The 23,794-nt window shown below is 38.5% G+C and overlaps 2 protein-coding genes and 1 long non-coding RNA gene across 3 annotated transcripts; all 3 read right to left on the minus strand.

Annotated features, from left to right (window-relative positions):
* Positions 1–733: 733 nt before the first annotated feature.
* LOC124179701 (tubulin--tyrosine ligase-like protein 12) lies at positions 734–3,194 on the minus strand. Its single transcript, XM_046564374.1, has one exon. The coding sequence runs from the start codon at positions 2,859–2,861 to the stop codon at positions 1,011–1,013; it is 1,851 nt and encodes a 616-aa protein (XP_046420330.1). The 5' UTR covers positions 2,862–3,194; the 3' UTR covers positions 734–1,010.
* Positions 3,195–3,376: 182 nt separating this feature from the next.
* LOC124179700 lies at positions 3,377–10,949 on the minus strand. Its single transcript, XM_046564373.1, has 8 exons — positions 10,771–10,949; positions 10,368–10,564; positions 10,109–10,300; positions 9,762–10,022; positions 9,484–9,537; positions 3,875–9,399; positions 3,660–3,782; positions 3,377–3,579 (listed from the first exon to the last, which is right to left on the minus strand). Exons 1-8 carry the CDS (start codon positions 10,788–10,790, stop codon positions 3,514–3,516), a joined length of 6,438 nt encoding a protein of 2,145 aa, XP_046420329.1. The 5' UTR covers positions 10,791–10,949; the 3' UTR covers positions 3,377–3,513.
* Positions 10,950–18,951: 8,002 nt separating this feature from the next.
* Positions 18,952–23,369, minus strand: LOC124179887. The gene is made up of 2 exons (XR_006870166.1): positions 21,908–23,369; positions 18,952–19,975 (listed from the first exon to the last, which is right to left on the minus strand). It is a non-coding gene; the product is annotated as an uncharacterized LOC124179887 (long non-coding RNA).
* Positions 23,370–23,794: the final 425 nt, after the last annotated feature.

Genomic DNA, 23,794 nt, shown 5'->3' on the forward strand with positions numbered 1-23,794 from the left:
ACGTGAACATTAACACGAGTCATAATGATGCTGGATAAACGCTGGCCACCCTGAAATCACAGTGAGCAGCTCAACTCCGTGCTTCTAATTGGGCCCCGTTACATTAGACAGCATAGAGCTTACCCGCGGTCCTTTGAAGTGCTTAGTTATTTTTAGTCTTTAGGGAGAGGTGCTTTATTCTTCGGTCCTTTTGTCCTTCGGATTACCGAGGGCAAGTGCACCGCGTACAGAAGGGTTCCCTGATTTATGCTTTTTTGTTGCGCTTAAAACCCTCAGGCCGGGTGCTCCGTGTGAATAAAAGCTTTAAAGAATCAAGAATATTAAGATGTGATTGAGATTTTTTGAAAAAAGAACTCTAGGCACTGTAAAAGTAGATATTACGTAATCATGATTGATCAAGAAGATATGAGAGCGAAATGAAACGCGATGCTGTGATCCAGCTGTCCATCCTTTGATCCGACCGAATGAACGAGTCGCTCGTATCTCTGCAGACATATCTTGATATTTCTCCGGATAACTGATACTGACAAGAGTGATAAATTTAAAATGATAGTGAAATTGAGCAGACTGCTACTGTTGAAAGCGTGCGTATTTTTATCTCTGTATCCCTTCCTGCCGGATTGTGGTTTACACAGGGTTTATACGTTAGTGCATCTTAAAATTATTAATTGCAGGATAAAGTAGCATATTTTGATACAGGAGTTAAACTACACGTCTTCCATATCCATACGATTTATTAACGTAGGTACAGTTGTTATACTCGTGTACAAAATATGAATACACGTTTGATCGTTAGGCACGAAATGAATTAAAGTGTTAAAAAGTCATTCTTACAACATTTCTCAATTAATCCAAAACTGACAATTAATTATGACAAAAATGTCGCAAGGCAATTATATACAAAGTAAATTAATGACTGGAAAAATAGTAACGATATTAAATATTCAGTACATTTGAACACTGAAGGTATCGAATATTGGTAATGAAAATAAGCGATACGATAATCAGGTTTACAGCTTGTGGAAAACAGTCGGGTTTTCAACGTCCAAGAATAGAAGTTTGAATATATCGTTGTAGAAATTTGGATAATAATCGCAAGCCCTTTTACAATCTGGCGTAAAATTAACTTCTAATAATACTGGGTTGATCTCTTTGTCCCTCCATTCCAACATTATGTCAGCAGCGTAAAGTGCCCTACTTTGCAAATTGTGGGCAATTCCGCGAGGTGGTTTTTCCGCAACCGCAGCCTGAAAGACCTTTTTCAACATTGAGAGGATCTTTTTCTCCACGTCGTTTCGCCAAGAAAATTTGGGATACTGTTTTTCCCATTCGTGAATAAAATCAGCACACTTTACATGATGCAGAGACGTATTGTCGTTGACGTAGTTCATTACTGTGAAGTGCTGCTCGTACTGATCAAAATTATTGAGGGCGAATTCTTTGTTCGCAAATCTGAGGAAGAAATTTGAATAAACGTACACGGTCAATGGTTGGACGTACTTCAATAATACTACATATCTGACGTCGAATTTAACTCTTCCTATTTCAGGTCGGGAGTATAAAACTGGATCCGATATATACTTTTGGGCTATTTTTGGACCGGTGCTGGGAAGCCGCAATATCTGATACAAGTTATTCGTTATATGAGTGTCCAGACCCCTAGCCAAATTCCAAGGCTTACAGATCCAGTGATTGTCCAGTCCCTTGGCTTGTCTCCTTTCGAAGTAAGAAACGAACTTGACTAATTCAGTTCTCAAGTTATAAGTAGTCGGCAACCATAACGGATAAGTTTCAAGCGTATCAAAGTCGCACTTCTTGGCATCTGCGTGTCTTCTGCAGACAACGCACAGCAGGTCCTTGATAGTAATAACATTTTCGAACGGAAATTGGTTAACAAATACATTAGGAGCATCGGTGCTAAGCTCGTTGTACTCTTTGAAGTGAGAAGTGAGCCATAAAATATTGGCGTCTTGCTCACTGTCCACTATCTCGAACAAAGGATTGGTCAGAAACTCTTTGACAAGATTGTACTGTGAATAGACCCTGATTCTTTCTCCTGGGTTTAGCTGAGGCGCAGTATTAACCTCCGCCAGAGTCTCCCTGACATGTCCTTCGAGGAAATAATCATCGCCAGGTTCTATATGAGTGAAATCCTCGTCAACGAAGCTATCGTCCTTCCGCCATGGTAGAAGCAGAGCACGTTTAGTGATCGAATCGTTAGTCTGTCCCTCGACGAAGTCTCTGGTGACCTCTTCATCCGGTTCCACATCCCTAAGCGGATATAAAAGCGTGTAAGTAACACCTTCTGGAACGTGGAGAAATGGAACAGTGCGAAAATTGGGTTGATCAGAATGGTTGATGGCAGATCCAACCTCGTCCATGATGTACCAAACGGGCATGCGGTCTTCGACACTGGCTGCGTCTCGCAGAGCATAGGATTGATTGTATCGCCACATCTCACGCAGGACGTATTCCGTCTTTTCTTCGTTATTGACAGACTCGTCTGCATCCAGGCCCATCAGAGTACACATTCGATCCAGCAAACCAGGAACTTGAAGCAGATTCTGTCTGGCTGAGTCGATACTATAAGTCCACGCATGATCGATCAGGTAAATGTTCTCCGGATTATTAGCCGAAACGGTGCTCTCCGAGGACACAAACAACTTCCAGACCGGCTCTGTCGGAGGTCGCTCAATTTCCTCGTAGTCGATTCTCGCCAGCTGAAATATCATCCCGGAGTCGAAGACCTGGCCTTTCAGCTTCTTGAACAATATTTCCCAGAATACTTCCGGTACTCCTGAAGATTGTAGCTGGGGTCGATGGATCTGTAGAAATGTGTGATACAGACCAATGCCATCCATGACTTGGCTTTACCTTATTTGCTTTCCTTGATTAGGTTCTTTTTATTTTTAACGAAGTATGGATGGTGGTGGAACTCAGTGGTTAGGGTGTGTCTTCATTTAGGACTGTTTACACTCTTTACCCGGTTTGAAAAACACCTTAACTAGTTTCTATTTCAGCTGTATTTTTACCGGCCTCAAGCGCGCTAGGTAATGTAATGATAACACACAGCTGCCGGCTGAAAATATCACGTGACTTCGCGTCGTCTGTTAAGCTCACGTGCTTTTAGATATACGAATAACACATACTAACATTGGAGTAGAATCGTCCGTTTGCGAGACGCGCGCAATTTGAAAATGGATTTCCGTTGGTGAATTCAAACGTCGATTTATGGAACAGGAGAATTTAATTTTGAATTTGAAAACACGTTTTAAACCTCAGGAGTATTTTTGTTATTGGTATAAAATAATAGACGTATTTTCGTTGTTGTTTAACACCGTTCGGGGTTCCGCTTTAACTCTTCTTTTCCAAATTATTATTCTTATATTCTAAGTTTATATAATATATAGATATATACATTTGTACAAAAGTAACAGGATTATTGCTTCTGTTAAAAATTAGTCCGCGTATTCACATTCCCAAGTTCCATACGCACAATCAATTAATTACGTATCAATTTTTGTAGTGCACACTCGACGAGGGTGTCATGTTGTTGGGGAACTGAGCTGATTCAGAAACCTGGAAATAAAAGAGTCGGTATTAGAACCAAGAGGGTAAAGGAAGTGCCAAGAGATATGTGTCAAAAAGTAATCTTATACCTGGGGAACATGGCCCAGCGAATTAGAGTAGTTTGATCTTTGAGTATAATTTGACGTGTGGCCAGTTGGCTGCGTTAAACCAGGCAGCATACTATTTGGCGGTTTATATCCTGCAACCTGAACCTAAAAAACAGGGAAAATGTAACGCTGAACGAGTAAAACTGAGCAAATATAAATAAGCAAGTGAATGAGGAATCTCTCTATTGATTGCATACCTTGTCATTGATCTCGGGAAAGATTGTGCTCAAGTTGAAATTGGTAAGGCTAGTGCCAGAAGGATGTGCCATAACCATGGGACTGTTGGAAGTGGTTCCTCTTGCGGTATTCGAATTCATTGGTAATTCACCAGAGCCAATAGCGTTCTGGTTCCCGGGCATTGGCAATCCAGGCAAATTAGTATTCACAGCTTTTGGGTATATATTTGCTTGGGGTGGATTTTGGTACAAGTTAGCGTGCGACAAGAATGAGGGGTGATAATCCTCCAGCGGTGAATTAATTCCAGGCATTGGAAACTCTATATTCTGTGTTATTTCCGGTTTTCGTTTGCTTCTTTTGGGAGTAGAATACGACCGTTTATCGCAGTTCTGATGCTTGCTTGTATAGTGCTGGGACTTTAGGGTGTTAGAAGCGGAGGCATTTGGCAGAAGGAATGAATTTGGTTCCAAGTAGTCCGAATTCTCGTGCAGAGGCATCATGTAGCTAGACGGCGTATTTGATATACTAGTTATGAAATTAGTTGTTGGATAAATGTTTGCGTTCGAAGAATAAGCATACGAGTTGAAGTTCTGATTAGTTTGACCATAATTACTGCCATCATCGGCATTAGAGAAGTAATTAATCGGCATCATAGTGTCAGTGGGTAATGCGCCTGAGAATTTATTTTGAGCATAGTTCGGAGTGAACTTTATAGACGCGTGTTTATCCTGCTGGTTATCGTCCTGCACGTTCGTGTTGGTCCCGATTAATGCCTCAGCTGTATAATTGCTCTTGCAATTTCGATTCCTCCAGTGAGCATCGTTCTGATGATACTTTTGCTGATAATTTTGCTCGGAGAAAGTTTGAACGCTAGATTTTGGATCTTCGTGATGCAGTTGATCGCTCGGTCCTTGCTTTCTAATGTCCAATTGGCGTTTACCGTTACCGCGAGGACTCGTGCTCTTTCTTTGATGTTTTCTAGCTTGCTGAGATTTCTCAGCCTTCTCGTGCTCTACCAGCTGACTCACGGACAAAAAGGTTCCCTGTGGCACCTGCTGCCCGTTTTGAGGATTCAATATAGTATGGAATTCACGAGTAGCATTCGACTCCTTCTCTTTCAGCAGATCTTTATTGTGTTCGGTTGGAAGCCTGGCTGGCATCTGCCCAAAAAGGAAATTTTGCTTCTCAGGTATATTTGTACCCAACGCTAAATCACCTACCAAAGTTGGCAGCGTAGATGGTACGATATGCTGATCGATAGGTTTAACGGTCTGGGTCTGCTCTGGAACGTGCGTATTTTTATTAGGTGACCATGAGAAGGGTTGATCTTCCGAATAAAAAGTGTCAACCTTCCTTGGTTCGTTTTGCAAGACGGGTATGTTAGGAAAGCTGTGAGTTACGTCGTAGTTGTTGTAAAACTGATTGGTAGCACCTTGATTGTAGCTCGTGTTTTGGGCAAACAAATTGTTCTGGCAATATTCAAGCTCTTTTCCTATTGGTGGCAAAATTATATCCGATATATTGGTGTTGTGTTTTATTTCTGGTGTCATCATCCAATTAACTGGAGGCCGGATTTGCTGTGCTTTCGACTTATTACCATTCTGACTCTGCTTGTAAACTGAATTTGTTTGTTCCAATGGGGCAGGAACAGCATGGCTCTGACCAGCTGGCTGATATTTTTGATTCTGCTGGGGTTTTTCTGTGTACTTAAAGTTGGCCCCAGTGTAGTTTTCGGTAGAGTACTTCACTTGAGGCATGGTGTCTGGAACATTAAATAATACTTGCGGATTATAACTAGGCATCGGATAGTTTGACTTCTCCTGTTTGTTAGGTATCGTTTGATGTTTCGCCTGCTGTTCCATGTTAGCATAAATGGACTGCATAGAATTATTTTCGATCGTGTACTTAGCTTTTGTTTTATTCTCGTTACTAAATTTGTAATCCGCAGACGGATTTTGATTCTGCTTCTGCAGAGCCAATGTTGTTTGAATGTTCTGAGACTTTGGTTGATCGATGAATGGCTGTTTTTGCGCCTGAACCATCGGCTTGTTTCCCAATTTGTTCACGTTCAATCCAGCGTCATTTGAAAACTCAGGCAGCATGTTAGTAAAGCCAACATTCTCCTTATGCAGTGGAACGTAGCCAAAATTTTCGCATATCGTTTTATTCTCTGTAGTATCAGCTGATACTTGACCCTGTTCATAATGCATTGTATTATTATTCCCTCCGGCAGGAGAAAACGTTGTCCATGACAATATACTAAAGTTTGATGAATTGTGCGCAACCGTTGTCGTTGATTTCATATTATTATCCGTAACAGTGCTTTGCTCGTAGTTCGACGCTACAACCATAGAATTTTGTGGGTAATGAACTGTATTTTCCAAAATTAGTTTCCCACTAGACACAGTCGGAACCATACTGCTAGTAATTTTCTTCGAATCCTTACTGTAAGGCATGTAAGTCTGAGTAGTTGAGTGTTTATCTTGGAACATCACTGCATTCGAATTACCCTGAACTGTTTGATTTTGCGGATTGACCACGTTGTTATCTTTGGTGAATGAAAAATTTTGTCCAAAGTTTTCTGCCTCAACTTTTTTTGTGTGATAGGTCTCGTGTCTGTGATCTTGATTTTGTTGTTTCGATCGTAGAGAGTCGCTCAAGTTTTGAGTTTGATCTGTGCTCGTAGCAACATGCGATTCTTTGTTATGAACAGGGTAATTTATGTGCAGATTTTGAGAGGACGTATGATTTTTAGGCATAACGTGACACTGCGTCAACGTTTGCGAAACATTTGTAATTCCGCACACATTACCCAGCGAATTCTGGGGTGTTTTATGAACGGAACTGGTAAACGTTGGCGGAGTATATTGGGGTAGTTCCATATTCCTACTCAGATTGGTATAATTTGGTATGAAATTTTGCGTCGCCGTATATTGCGGACGTAAATCGTATTTTGACCGAGAAACAGGAATCGAGGTATGAGATTCCGCAGGCATTTGAAATCTCGAATTAATTCCTTCTGCCAAATTAGTCGAAGAATCCGACACAGAACTAGCGCTAGCTACAACAGGTACAATGATATTTTGTGTATTCTTTGTCACAGATCTATTATGGTGAACGACAGGGGAAGATTGAATTTGAGCAGGTGCGCAAGTTGTTATCGCCGATGGAGCACTGTAGGAAACTGTCGTTGAAGTCGGGGATGTATATGCAAAGGTGTTATTCATCTCGACAGGAGTTGTTAAAGATAACGGTATCGATGTCTGGACGATTTTATACTGCTCCTTAACATTCTCGGTGCGTATAATTTTCGGCATTGACTTTGGCAGCTCAACTTCCATCGATTGAGGCGTTCTCTTATCATGCGTCTCCAAATTTCCGCCAAGATTCTGACTCTCTTTAACATCAGGTTGTTCATTAGTAATTTTTGACGAATTCCCCACCTCCTTGTTATTCTCAGTCATCGAATTTTGCATGGTGCTTGTTGCCTGCTGAGATACGACATGCGAACTGACAATTTTCTTCTCACCCTCTATGACTTCATGTTGTGCATTAGTTGCGCCTTCTTTCGACACAATAGCCGCACTCGTCTTGAGCTTGAAGCTATTAGGCTCCATGGCACCGATTTGCAAAAGCATCGGTGGTGTCTGACTACGATCTTTAAAGTCTTCTTTCATTTCTTCTTCCAGCACTTCAGTCTTTCCGTTTAGACTCGAAACGAGAGGAAAAGCCATCAGAAATGCCGCAGTTGGAGATATAGATTCTGGATGATGAGAACTTGATGGAACTTGCAATGACGCGAATATGTCGTTAGACAAGTCCGAGTGCAGCGCTTCCGTTCTACTGATTGGAATGAAACTATTGTCAGCACTGTATGACAGGGATTTTAGTCCCTCGTCTTTAGCAAAACTACCAATTTTATTTGCTTGCAAGTTGTCGTCCTCGTTTAACAGAGCTGCGTTGATGGACTTGGGAATTGAATTTGCTTCTGGTTTCAAGGTCGTCGTAGTGTTGGTATCAAGATTCAATATAATTTTGCTAGCTTCTAGAGTCGGGATGCTTTCAACCATGTCTGGTCTCTTAACATTCGCTTGAAGTAGACTATCGAATCTGGTACCAAGATTGCAGACAGACTTCACATTTTCAGAAACTGTTTCTTCTTTTTCAGCTCCTTTCCTTTCACTCCCTTCGCATACAGCTGATGATATCGCGACAGCGGATCCAGACGCCCCTACATTTGTTGGCGATACTTCGAGCTTTTCATTCCTCGTCGCAGAAGAATCTGTAGATACCGTCATTCCTTCAGAGAATCTGGTCGCCGCTATAACATCGTTCAAACTGGGCATCGGGCAATTCCGGGTTGAAATTTGCGCTTCTCCTAAGCTTGCAGCATTCAATGAATCTGTTGATTTTATGATTGCACTATCAGCTTCTTTCAAAGCGGTTAACGAGCCTGAATTTGAGCAGGCTGATAAAACGCTGGGTTCAGCTGTTTCTAAGGTACTGGAATTTTCATTGGTGGAAGACAATGGGAGATATTCATGTTTACTAGAATTATTCGGTGATTCGCTATTTGTATTTAAATTAGATTTATTGGTGTGGATTTCAAATGTAGGCGTGTCATCTTTTGCAAGTCCATCGGTCATTTCAGTGCCTATTTTTTGTACAACATGTTGAAGACTCTCAATAGATTCACAAGTAGAAACTGAGTTGTTCACTTGTGAATTCTTAGTTTGCATGTTATTTTCGTCTTGGTTCATATCGTCGGAACCATCTACGCTTTTTAATTTCTTACTATCAGGCTCATCTTGGTTCGTAGATTTCGTATTCAAAATACGTTTCAACGGAATTGATCCAGACAATTCTTTGTTGGTGTTAGTAGAATTGTGATTTTTCGTATTCGCCTTCGAAGTTTCCTCAACGTTAACGGATTTACTAGAACTTTGCTGGTTTTTAGCACCCTTGGCAGCATTTTTGATCTTCGTTTTCGCTTCTGCATCTTTCCGATTTACTACATCCTTAGATCTGTCTGATTTCTCTTTGTGAACGGCTGGAATAGGAACCTTATAAGTCATCGTTGTTTTCGTAATTTCTTTGCCCTTGGGTAAAATGCTTTTTCTTCCACTGATTTTCGTTGCATGGATTATGCTCTTAACGTTCGAAACCCAATCTTGGGAACTAACGATGATGTTGGTTTGAATGCTGGGAACAGGATTCAACGTAACTTTTTGAACGGCATTGATAAGAGTCTGATTACACACAGGAATGACTGAATTATGAGCAGGATTTGGTAGATGTTGCATAACGATCATTTGATTTGGTTGCGCATTGCTCAAAATAATCGGATTCGTCGATTGCGATTGACCGTTGACAATTATGTTTGATGCCAGTGGAGTTATGGGTGTTACAACCGGCATTATTTTTCCGCGAGACAGTATGAGCGTTCCAGAAGTTATGTTCGCTACAGGTTGATTGATAATTTTGTTCTGCTGGTTCGTCTTGGTTTTTCTTTTCACCGTTTTGTGTGAACCTACTTTTTTTGCTCCTGTAACAGATAAAAACTACTGCTACACCATATACAAAATTTTGTCCCTAATATGAAAGCATGATTTAAACAAACTATACTTACCAGAATTATTGTTACGACGCTTCGGAGGAGTATTATTAGCCTCTGTACTCTGACCTAATGAGAGACGAATAGAGTAAAAAAAAATGATTGGGCAAGTCTGAAAATTATTCAATGTAATGTTCTTTTTAATAATCTTAAAAATTCATTGTTTTTTAAAATCCGCCTTTACATCCGTCCCATGAATCACAGTCTGACCAAGCGATTATATATCAGGTGATTGGACATTGATATGTAGAATCAACTCCCGTAATTCTCTCATCATCATCATACCTACTCACTTGAACTGGTGGTGGCAGGAACGTTCGTTTTTGGTCCCCCATCTGGAGCGTCACTGTCCACCTCATCATCGGCCCGTTTACTATCCTTGTTAGAGGTATTCAAACGATTCTCTTGATCCTCAATTTTATGATCAGTATTTTTTGATGCCGCATTATCATTCGATGCAATTTTCGACTTTGACTGGGATGAAACGATAGATTTCCGTTTAGAAGGCACTTTGTTTCTGGCAATTTTTTCTTTCTTTTTCTTGGAGCGTTTTTCTGTAAGAAAAATGACAAACAGAGATCAAAAATATCTTCAATTTTCATTCTGAAATTCACGACAAATGTAGTAAAAGGTTACTCACTTTCTTCTACCCTTGGAAAAAGTTTCTCAATGTCCTCGGCACCAATTCTGTTCACCCATTTGAACGCCGATACCTTTTCGATGGCCGGCTCAGCTGGAATAGATATCCCAGCCTCTTTCAGCAGCGCGGAAAGCAGTTGGGTGCGTGAAAATAGTTGAGTGACAAGTTTTTTCAGACGCACGAGCTCCTCTTCTACGAGAAAGTAAACAAGAACAAATTAAAGAGATGAGAAGACCCAAAGTTATAACCGTCGACTCACTGTGTACGTCCGAGGCATGAGCGTGAAACAATTCCTCCATCCGCCCGTGAAGTTCTTTTATATATTTTGCCGCGTGAGTTAGAATGTCGACTTTGTTCCGTTTCCTGCCATCCTGATGAGGCGGCAAAAGATCGCCAAGTGTTTTGAAGTAAGTGTTCATACGCTCTCTCCTGTCCCTCTCCCATGTTCTCGCCTTGCTGATTTTGCCGATGATGCGTATGAAAAAAAATGACACCAATAATGCTTAATTACCGTTTGTGAATCGAGCGAATGATACCGTTGAAAATTTGTGGCGGACGAATTTTTAACGAAAGTTTCCAACTTGCATAAAATTCGTAATTATCCAGCCGAAGAATTGATGCCAAAGTGTTTTGAGGTTAGGCGAATAGTAAATACAACTTACGTGTTCTCCTTTCTTGGCATAATTCAACTACCTCGCTATCATTATATCTACCAATCAACCTTCACCGTTTAAAATATCATTTCTATCGATTATTTTTTGGCGAGACATTGTTCCGGGGCTGGTTTGGGTTGATCATGTCGCATGTATTGACATTTTCTTCCGTTTCTTTTCTGCTCCTCTCGATATGCCGGGATCCACCTTACCGACTTTATTCTCGGATTGCATTAATCGAGGTGTCGAGCAATGGCGCTGAAACTGTTGATTCAAATTTCAGCTTGACTGGTGCTGCTCCTTAACAATGAATAACGAACTAACATTCTTTTTAAATTAAACCTGCGATATTCGAGTTATATAACGCGTTGGACATTGTCCGGTGAGACTAAAAGAACGTGATTCGAGTCTTTACGCGAATCGTTGAACCTTGCAACATATTCATAACAACGTTTAGTGAAAATTGAGCAATTCAAATTAGAATTCAAACGAGTACAATATTACTATACTACGATAATTATTTATTCCTACTCTTCGTTGAATCAAATTTTCTTCCCAAACTCCGTGTCAACGGATCAATTTTCGAATGGAAAATTCAACGGCCTTAACAAACCGTGTTCATCAATTTACCGAGAATCACTGTTGAATTGGATAAATGCAAGCATCCAATTATACAGATTGGTTGAGATAAATTCTTCCTCGTTCAATTATAGTACATGGCATATGCTACAATGTTGCACATCGACGACTTCGCTTTCTGCACACAGTCAACGGCAAATTATTCCATTTCTCTCTCTCTCTCACTCGCTCTCTCTCTCTCTCTCTCTCTCTCTTTTTACATCTCATGCGATAAACAACATGCGGAAGTTTGCGAATGCAGCTGTATTAAAAACAAAGCGATTAATCGTGTATGCGAAACGCATATAATCGAGATGGTGAATCACAAATACAATTGCAATTACATGCGTTGTACAAGTACAAAGAAGCTGATACTTTGCAAGTCCGAATGAGAAACCATAAAAATAAAAAAAACGGCGGCATAAATATTCATCAACAAATATTACGCGCAAAATACAGAAATATTATACGTGCCTAAAACTGTTAATATATTGAATATACACAATCTCGTAGCCGTATACCGATATTGCAAAATAAAAAACAAATCCCATTGTCAGCGTTCCACAAGCAGTAATAATAAACTTCTTCGATACGATACTAACGCGGTTTATCCATTTTTAATTTTTATTTTTTTGCTCTCTCTTTAGTAATTCTCGTTCTTGTTTCAGCTTTTTTCGCACATCGCGCACCGCATGCGATAAATTCGTCCGACGGAGGGAATAACGGGAATGCGAATATCATATATACGGCTTATATATTTATATATATATATATATATAAGACATAATGTACGTATTCGTGTATAAAAGCTAAGAGCAATTAATCAAACGTTGTGAAATTGCAGGCACAACGTGCGCATACATATTCTACATTATTGTTGTACAGTTATGCATAATTGTGACAAAAACGTAGTCGTGTGTGTTATAATAAATTAATTTAGACGAGGAACGCGTTTCAGAATTTGCTAAAAAATCAATTTCGCCTCGTTGTTCGTTGGTCAATTCGCGTGTTTTTTTCTCCAATTGAGAAATCTCCGTAAACTTTTTACTTTCGCAAGTGTGACGACCGCTCGAATCCGCACACACACACACACACACACACCGATACGTACAGTATTATAACATTGTGTGTTGTGTAGGTATAATATGCACGAATGTACATTAAACTGGAGGCTCGGCATTCTCAAGGCTTCCATCGGCAGCCTTTTTGTCATGCTAAACGCATATTCCATTTATTCTTTGCGAGTAGGAGTTAATTTTATTGTAAACACTCTGACAGTGAAATATGCGCCCCGCAGCGTTGCCAAATCTATACTTACATGCAACTTTCGTATATGTTGCATATACATACACCTGCTTATGGTTCTCACCACACGAACGAATTCGTCGAGGAGAAAGGAGAGAAGAAGAAGCAGAAAAAGAAAAAGAAGACGAAGAAGAAGAAGAAGAAGAAGAAGATACGATCTTTTATTTTATTTCCTCGAACCAGCTTGCGAGAATTTTATTACTCGGTAGCTGTATTATATACCTGTATATATTTTTATATATATATATATATATATATATATATATATATTATACGCAGCTCTCCGTCCTCCGATCAAGCTAGTAATCAAGATGCAAATTAACTTCGACGCGAATATAATCACACCCGATCGATGCTGGAACGGAATTCTGAGAGGAGGATGATAGAGAAGGTTTAAACTTGTGATCGAGATCGAGCGATCATCGGTTGCCACTGTAATCGTCGTATTTTTCACGCACATGCAATTATTATCCATGTTCCAGTGTCGTCGGGGCAGCGTGTTTTGCGAAATGAAACTGCATTATTGATAAACGAATTATCACGTCGTTCGACTCGTTTAATTAACCCAAAGTCGTACAAAGTTTCTGTCATACGCAGTGGACACGTATCGCTGATGCGTGTCGTGTATCACGTATCACACAATTATCTTTGTTCGGATCAATGAATCGTCTCCCGTTTATAGAGTCTCGCTTTTCCATCGCGGACTCTGTTTGATATAAAAATAGCCAACTGCACACTGTCGGCTGTTGACGAACACGCTGGCTGCATCGGGCAAAGTGCGGAGGCATCGCAGGCTACAAAGTACGACTTTTGTATACGTAAAAAACGAGATATTTCAACGTGTTATTCATTATTATTTTCTTTTTCTTTCTTCGTTAATCTTTTCACGTTGAATCGGTGTCGGCCGATTTATTCGTACCGTTTGCGTTTCAGATCGTCGCGTATGTACCTATACGCTGATCAATTATAGAATATCGAATCGAATCGAATCATCTGTTAGGTGGAAAATCTTTGACGTAGGTGTATTAAATTTTAATTAATATATTTTTTATATTCTTAATATTGAAACACAAAATTTCTACCTCGATCGAGTATTTATATCCCAAGGCATTATAATGAAAATACTTGTATGAATTTTTTATCACCGAAGACGTTAATTTTATAAAACTGAACGTACTCGACTTTGTAAAACGAAGAAAGAAATCACCTGCGGCTATTAATACGCGCGTGTCGTGCAGGTGCAAATATAACTCGGTGGGAAATCGATGAAAAATATTCAGTATTTTCGTACGTAGTACAGGTATAGCAAATTAACGTGTTCTCGATATGTTGTAAAATAATAATCACTGGATTTCACTTTTTTTGTTTCCTTTTTTTTTCGTTCTTTCTTTTTCACGTAACTACACATTGACCGTTCGTTCCCAATATTTTATTGCTCGATTTGGAAAATGAGAGATAACGAAAAGAGTTTACGTGTGCACAGAAAGAGGGAAAAGAATAGAAGTGAAAAACAAAAAAAAAAAAAAAAAACACACAACGTTAACGCGACGATGTCATGCCACACAACCAGATACCAATTAATCTTCGCAGGTAGTTACGTTATACCTATAAATGCAGAGAACGCATTACCGGAGGGTTGACTAATTAGCTGATAATTAAACGGCGTCTATTAATCATAGGGATGTATTCAAGCGTAGGAATGGAAATTCATTAGAAAATACGCGAGTGCCCCAGAGACAATGTTTTCCAAAGAAGAACAACTTTTTATTTGTTTATTTTCATCTATTTGTTTGTTGTTTTTTTTTTTCGTTTATTTTTGTTTTATTCTCAAATCGCACTTAAAGCCCTTTCTTGTGACTTCCCTCTTTAATTCTACGCCTCCCGAGAGAGCTGGTGGAAAATATTCAGGGGCGTAGCTTGTACGTATTCGTTATATTATTTGAGATTGCGCTTCCGGCGACGGAAACACGCGCACGCGTTCTTATCTCGCATAGCACAGACGCTCCGTCGACACACTGCACACCTCAACGTACGTCTGAGAACATACGAAGTATGCCTATAATGTTATGTATATGGACGTAATAATATCCGTCTGTGTGTTTTTCTACGTGGTTTTACAGTTGGCGTTTCTAATCTTGTACAATGAAACAACGATACAAAAATTGTTGCAATACTCGTGTCGTAAGTAGACGTTCGTAGAGTCATTTGATACATCACTCGTGGAGCTGTATTTGTATGACCAAAAGTAGATTTTCAATTTTTTTTTTTTTTTTTTAGGATACACATCAATGTTTTTCCTTTTCAAATACCGAAATCGAATCAAATAACTGTTTCGAGATTGGATGAATTCTAGTAAGATTATCACAGGCGCAACGAATCGAATAAACCTGTAATTAATTAATAATCATGGAATCATTGCGCGGTATTTAAAAAATTTCGCGACTGCAGAGAATGGAATTTTCGTTTTACGAAAAAGGGAATGAACTGTATTTTCGTTTGACTAGTATTGTGAGATTCGATCGATTAATCGATGAATTGAGTTTTTCCAATTAGTCGATGAATCGACAGTTTCGATCCACGTACCGATTGACCTGCAGAATTATTATGATGCAACTTCGATTGATCTATTAATCGAAAGAAGGATAAATCTAAACCGTCGATTGATCGAGTAATTGGAAAAACGATCAATTAAAGCTGCATAGAAATTATTTTCACCAGGTTTGCCAATGGAATGTTGCGCAGGTTTTCGTTTTTTTTTTTTTTTTTTGTTTTTACTGGCACTCGTACTTTTCAAAATTGTAATTCTTTTCCATAGGAAGTCAGAATTTTTGACAGAAACTTGTAGTTTGCTAAAAATTTCAACGCGATTCTACGAGCAAAAAAAAAAAAAATTCATCATACTTGGACCTGAATTAAAATGATCTTTTATAAAACGTCGTAGATATTAACAATTTTCCGTTAATTCCGGTAGTTTTCTACCAAATTCAACGGAAGAACCAAAAAAAATTCAATCTACTTCCCAATATGTCATTTTTATGATACTTCGTAGAAAGTCGTAGATTTTTATAATTTTTCACGATTCTTTCCAATCTTTGACGCTTTTATTTAAGATTTTCTGCTATTTTCCACATTTTTCTACGACCTGCAATTTTTCTCATTAGTTTGACGTAGATATTATTTCCACCAGTGGTTTAGTCGACTGGATAATAGGTAATTGGTTTCCTGTCTGACTAACGACCTGATAATTACCAACGTCCCAAGCAATGCGTTCTCCGAATTGTATCTCACTACAGTCCGAAGTCGGTAAACCGAACTTTTAAGCCGATTTCAGCAAGCTTTGGATACTCGGGTGACAGTTAATAATGACTAAAAATTCTATCAAGTCATATTTGATTTTTTTTTTTTTGCATCGATTATTCTTAGCCAAGTGGCTATCGCTAACTGTGACAAAGTCACTGGAGGGTTTCCCCGAGGCGTAAACGGGCATTACGAATCGGAAACGAACCGGCAATACGGATCAGAAACGGCGATAACATTTTTATTTTATTTTTTTTTTCTAAAGGGGTTACAACTCCTCTAACGAATGGTATTAGCCGGCTGTAGGTTCGGAGCTGATTCGGGGCGAGACTCGCGGAGCCTTGGAACGGTGGCTGAGGTATTGATCCTGAAACGGTCCGAAGGCAGCGAAGCCGCGCCCTGCGACAGCCTCGTCCTCGTCTAGTCGCAACCGACGTCGACGCTCCTTATTCGATTCGTTAACGAGTCGAAACGACTCCCTCGTTTCTTCCAATTTCAGTGGCGTATCGTCCAATCCTTATCGCCTCTTTCCTGTCCAATGTTTGCCGCCTAAAACCACAATTCCTATCTCAATTTCCCTCTGGAATCGTTAATTTTCTCGTAAAAGATCGGTTTAGATTCTAAATATCTTGGCATGTGGTCGTTCAGGGGATAGGAAGTGGACTCTGGTCAGCTGGGAACGATAAATTGACGCATACGGCGGTAATCGAGTTGTTTGAAACACATAACCTCAAACCCCACCTCGCGGAGAAATATGTGGATTAAAACTCTGTGCGATATTCGTTTGGCCATAGATGAGCGAAATCCACTTTCTAACGACGGCACGATCGTATCGTCATTTCTTAAAGTATTTCAAATAGATTCGAAGGTTTGAAAAAAGAAAAAATAAGAAACAATCGAAACGATTCTCGTGCTTAAAGCGCTCGAGTCAAAGATTAATAATGTGTTATTATGAATGCATAGAAATTAATTAACGACTTTTCAACCAGTACTACACAAATGTGAAGAAATTCGAATAGCATAAGCCGAGAAACTCACAGTTTGTGAAAATGTTTTATGCAATTAGAAAGTTCAAAACGATTAAACTAAGACTTTCCGTTTAACCCCGTTCCAATATTTCCAGATTCAGATCTTCAAAAATTCTTTCAAAAGTCATTGAAAATATCTTACATCCGTTACACAGTATTATACAGTTGTAATGCGAAACAGTGATTTTTAAATAACACTACTGGAGATTTTCCAAACAGATTTTCATCTCTTTTCCTAACTCTTCAGTCGGACGACTGAAACACATAATTATAATCCTTAATAGTCGGCTCGCAACTTGCACGGAAGAGAATAAAAGAGCGAAACTATTGCAACACCACATTTATTACGGCCCTGATATAACCATCCAATAATTTGAACGTTTATGTAGGCGTTGTGTGGTTTCCCGATGGTCTAAATGAGATCGCGTGATATCGTGTGTGTTATACACACATATACACATTCGTGCCTGGGGAAATTCGACCACTAAATAACTGCCTTCGGATTCATGGGTAAAAGATAAGAAACATCGGGGATGCAGGTATACAATGGTTTTTCACGGTAGCCACTAAATCTCCACCACAAAATTCCGTAACTTTTCCAAGGTTTCCACAAAAAAAATCTTGTTATTTTCCCTCACCAATTCGGATGAATTGGTAATAGAAAATTGAAAAAAAAAAAGTACGAAGTAAGGTAATATTTAGGAATATTCAAAGTTTGAAGACAACCTTCCGGCGATGGTAAAAAATTTGTATCCGATTTAATGTACCTAAAACTTGAAGAAAAAAAAAGAAAAAAATTATGGGACATGTTGATACGAGAAAAATATATAGTATACGATTTTCTAACTTTCCGCAAAAATCCCTGACATTTTTCTGACTATTCCAGAATTTGCGACCATTTTTTGTACCATGACAATTCCAGGTTTTCCAGAATTCTCTGAACAGTTGCCGCTCAGAATTTTTTTTCTTTTTTTTTTCGTTCCAACGTGGCAGAGAATTCTCCAAAATTGCATCGAAATTTCACTCCGACCGAATCTCGCCATTTTTTTTTCTCTCCATTTCGTCCTTACAATTTCCCGTACGCATGTGCCGTATGCAGTGATTGTGCTGAAATTGAGAAGGATGAAGCAGGGACTCCATATTCTGATCCCCTCGCAGCTCTCCAATCAAAGAGAAGGCGGGGAGGATCGCACAGCATCCCTATGGACCAACCCTCCGGATCGCGGAAGATGGCGGAAATTCGCATCATGGAGTTGAAGCTGAATACAACCCGTTACCCTGTACCAGGGATGATAGAAAAAAAAATATTATATAATTAAGTTTATTTCTAGAACAATGAAATGTTTTTTCAATCGATAAATTACATCTTGGATAATAATAATGCATTTTCGATATCAGATATCAGTATATTCCGTTCGGCAATTTTCGTTCCATAAAAATAGGAGAGATTCAAGTTTCTATAACTCGAGAAACGAAATTCCGTTTTATCCGCGAATACTGCGCAATATTTCGATACGGTGCCGTTTATCAGCGTGATTGGGATTGTCGTACGTTGAAATTTGCAAGCCCCTTCTTCTTCATCGCGCTTTTCTCTCGTGCCTTAGTTCTTTTCGGGTATCTAAAGAAAAGATGAATTTGAAAAAAAAAACATTTAAAGTAAAAAAAAAAATAAAAAATTATCCAACCCGTTGTCCGAGACGCAGCGTGAATGAAAATGCAACTACCTTAGGCACACCTCTCTATAGCTATACGTGTGTACCCACGTGTGTACAATATGTTTTTCCTCCGCAGGGATCAACGTCCCAACGAGACGTTATCCTGGCCTCCGTATCCTTATTGCCAACTTGGCAGAGCATGAGCCAATGATTAACTCTGCGGGAGAAGAAATTATTCATCGGCTTAACAAAGATGGATAACGAAAGAATTGAGAATAACCGATTGCTTCGGTTTTTCTTCAAATTTATTAACATTTTATTTCCTCGTACTTGTAACTTGAGGTTCTAGGTTATTTATAAATAAATTATTACAACAGTGTTATCCGTGAATGGAAACGGTCTGAATCAATTTTGAATAAAAAATAGTGAAAATATTATATGTACAATGTGTAAACATTTTCCCAGTCACGTATTGTGATTGTTTTCCGAAATATTGATAATCGAATTTTCAGACTCAAGATATCTGGCTTCAAATTTTATTACAGTTCTTGAGACTATGCAAGAAAAAACGGAGCTCATTATACATTCTACCTCCTACGAGAAGAAATATAAAATGTAATATTAATGAACAATTGCCAGCCAAAGGTGTTTCAATTATATTAAAAAAAAAAAAAAAAAATGAGTCTGAGAAAAGTGGTAATTCCAATTCCGGCTGAACAATACCGCACTAGTAATTAATTATACTGTAACAACGGTTGAACCAGTAAGACTCGAAAACCATGTAACGAAAAATAATCGGGGAAATTGTTTGTTGAAAAAAGAAAAAGATAATTGTTAAGATAAAAAATGTCGTAGGCATCTTTCGATCGTGTAACATTTCACGACTCGGGTTGCGATGTCTAGCAACAAATCCGAAATCGAGCAATTATTACGTGAAAGTAAAAATAAAATTGACGTTAAAGAGCAAGCAGGCGATGCCGCGCGATGGTTCCGATCTTTTTGAACAGTTATCCGGCAGACGGTGAAGGAGGAGCTGGTTCGAAACCGGGGATCGTCAGACCGGTTGACCGGTTTGCCATATTAGTCCCGAGACCGGGCGGCCACCGTGACGTCACATCTTAGCTGCTCAGCTGCACCAGCATCTCCTCGGAGAGAAGAGAGTCGTTGCGCCGGCTGCATCCAAGCTGCAACCACCCGTCGAAATGTCCGGATGATCTGGCAGGTGCTCCGCACCGGCTTCATCCGGAATTACCGCCGCTGTTTTATCCCCGGCGTCGCGTTCCCCCTCGGCTTTTCACGCTCTTCGAAAAGCTGTTGGTTTAAAAAAAAAAAAGAATTTCGTCTTGTTAAAAAATCGTTACCTTTTTTTCCTTCAGCGAAAAGTTCCTTGCGTAAAACGTCGAATAAGTTGTACGTATATCTGTATGGTTCGATGATTGTGTGATAAACTTGTTGCTAAACCGTTCAATTTGATATGAAAATACTGACTCGGGATTCCTTTGTTTGAGTAAAGAAATACTTTTTGCACGATTATTGAGATGTTTTGGGCATGTTTTATAAATTGAGTTTTTCTTTTTCGAAATCTGCGCTTTTCTCCCATTGCGAGAACAATTCTGCGATATAAATAGTCGCACTTGATTTGTTAGACAATTTTACCCCTGTTTGATGCGTGCGGTATTTCTCGCGAAAATTGTAAGTAACGAAAATCGAGATCGTAGACTATAGTGTACAATAAAGCGAATGGGTTAATTGTAACCTATGAACGAGGTATTATATGCAGAGTACGTCGTCTGCTACAACGTATTGCGCATACGCGAACCGTTAAATTCAAAATTTTTGAGGTTACGTTCACGATGGTTGGTCACCCTGGCAAACAACTGCTCTTGGATCTTGGCGCATGCGCATTACATTGTAACAGACGGCGGACCAATCAGCTGTTAGATAATCGTTCTGTATATATACAGGGCGTTCTTTTAACGCGATTAAAATTGTCTTCATAGTTGAGTCATTTTCGATCAATACTGCGTAATGAATTTTGAATTCAATGATTTATCGACCATCTATAAGGATGGCGACTGATTATTATTTTTAAAATTCCGCTAAAACGGGCATCGTAACAATAACGGCTTAAATATTGTTGGAATTTGGAGAAAATATAGTTAGGTATACATACTGGTGATTAATTTTCACCCTGTATCTAAAACTGTATTTTTGAGTTGGAGTACAAAAAAAAAAAACATATTAAGCCACCGTAACCACTGTAATTAAAATTATCTTTCCAATTAATCTTCTTCAATTTATATATTTTACGGAATTTATTCAATGCCATTTCTATCCTTAATTCTCTCTCTTTTTCTCTCTAGCTCTATTTTGAGTTTTGCCTTGATTTTTTCTCTACAGCACCTCATCATCTTCATTGAATAATAATCGGTGAGTTTCGTTATTATTCACAATGAAAGTTGAAGCAAGGGATAAGATTCAAGATTGAAATGCCTAGAGAAAGAGGAACAGCCGTGCGTCTCAATAATAATTGGCTCCGAGTACATAAATTCGAATTAATATCCATGCGATCCACATCTAGTCTCACGTATAATCGTACGCATAAACACGTTATAATTACACGTATAGATCAAAAATTTTTAATTGGTCCGAGAGATGACAGCTTACATAAACTATATAATATACGTATAAAATAAGAGTTGTTATCCGAGTGGTTATAATAATGAGATAGGCTGTTTACTCGCTGGCTTCCAAAGACCCGCGTCGCCCTTTCGTATCACCCGATAACCCTTGCCAACTTACGGAGATTACAGGGGATCTAGAAGCTCGCGCATGCGGCATCACGGATACTCGTAAATAGCGCAAAATCTCTTGCATCTCGTTCTGCGTCTCGAAAAACTTTCATTTCAACATATTTCATTTGAAAATCGATCTCATTTATTACAGTATCGCAATTTCTACACGTCGGTGGATCATTGCAATCGTTGTACAAAGGATAAATCCACGAGTAGTAGATATGTTAATGCCGATTCTGCGTACAGATTCCGATACCGACGTTTTACCGATGATCGATAAAGTTGAACAGTGCGAGGATAATGTGCGTTTGAAAAAAGGGTTTGCGTTTGAGCTGTAAGGCGGCTAAAAATGTCGGTAAGATGTCGGTATCGGAATCTGTACGCAGAATCGGAATTATATATCTACTGCCACGATTTGGACTCGGCTTAATATTTATTTAAGGCTTACCATAATTTCTATCGTCTCCATCAAGAATCGTATCGATCAACTCGTCGACGGTATGATTGGTGCATGAAATCGAGAAAGAAGAAATTTCGTTAGTTTGAGAATAAAAATTTATCAACTGGCTAAATACCACGTAACAGAAATTGCATGCTCCTCGTAATTCGTAAGAACTAATTATGAATTATTCACGTAACCTACATCTGAGGATTTTTTTTTTCCTAAAGCATATTAAATCACGACGAGAGCAAGAAATCTTGAAAGATTATTATTTCCAACGAATAGGAGTGAAGAAATTGCGCCATCGACTCGCGGATATCAATCTCGTGGTATTACAGCATATTTCTTACGTATTACGTTACACATATTAAATGTATTACAAGCAGCATAGCTTGCAGACTTGACCCAACCTTATCTCGAAATACTGATGGAAAAAATGAAATAAAATAAGAGGAAACAAAATGAAATAAAATAAATACCCTATTTGTATGCACAATATACGAATACGCGATTACGTATACTTTTCGCAAAACGTTAAAAATAACTCCATCTACTGGAGTGAAGAGTTATCGTTTATGAGAAATACCGGCTTCCTTTGATTGGCACACATTATTAATTCGAGTGTCGCCACTCATGTGACGTAAAGAAAATAAAGGATAAAGCGTTCGTTCTTCGTTACATAATAATTAGCCACGAGTCAAAAAAATCGGTGACTGAATATTTAAATACGTATAAGAAACTACTGTAGAAATTGTAGTTCATGTTTCTAATTTTATTACTAGTGTTTAATTATTGTTCTTTTCTTTTTTTTTTTTTTTTTCTTTACGGTATCGTGAAAATCGTGTCGGCAGAGGGTTGGAATCAGTATTTTTTTAAATTCTTTTTAGCCATTTTCTAACATGCAGAAACTCAATCGCTCAACGCATTGCCATCGACCAATTGTATCGTTACTCGTGGCACGGTTCTAGATATTGTACGAAACAGAGTAAGAAACAAATAAAGAAATAAAATGTGCCATCGACCAAAATATATTTATCTCGTGGCATTTACACGTATAAAACAAACAATTAAAATGCCATCGGCCATAAAATTCTCTCGTGACACGAATATACGTACAAGCGTAGGTAATTGAAACTATATTGCGCAGATAATTAATTAACATTTCGATGATTTAGGGCTAATGATTTTTTATTTTCCTAGTATCATCAAGTTCGTTACTGATTTATGTACATTTCCTACTTTTATTTTTCAACTTTTTCCAACTCTATTCGACAATCGTTTCGACTTCTAATCGTATAATTTATATCCGTTTTATTTCTTATAACGGACTTTCAAACGGTTATACATTTTTTTTTTCTGTTTCTTCTCTTCTCGTCAATTTTATTTCATCATTGATCGAACACTTGGTTCAACGATATCACAAGTTTTGAAAATTATCACCGTATCGTATGTTATAAAATAGTAATTAACTCACCGTATTCGGTGTATGTATAACTGAACGTAGATCTTCTTATCTTGTTTAAGACCGTAATCAGGCTGCGTAATACCAGTCTTAATTAAAATACATCATAACATGGTTCGTGAAATAAAGAAACTCCGGAAAGTTTCTCATAAGCGATATATATGCATGGTTAAAATTTTATACGCAAATTACTTCTGCATAAATGAGGCTACTTTTACACATACGTGTGAAACATAATCGTCGAAACTTTCGACCGTAGAAATAAAAAAAAAAAAAAAACAAGAACGATAGAATTTAATATCCTGTCAAAACTTTTTCTGATTTCTTTCATGTAATTATAGAAAAAAAACGAATGCAATGAAAATTAATATCATCAGTAAAATTTTTGTATACCTTAAATTCCGTGTCAATTGAAGTCTTATTGTTAATTT

Source organism: Neodiprion fabricii, chromosome 4 (assembly GCF_021155785.1).
Source record: "Neodiprion fabricii isolate iyNeoFabr1 chromosome 4, iyNeoFabr1.1, whole genome shotgun sequence".
NCBI classification, from domain to species: domain Eukaryota; kingdom Metazoa; phylum Arthropoda; class Insecta; order Hymenoptera; family Diprionidae; genus Neodiprion; species Neodiprion fabricii.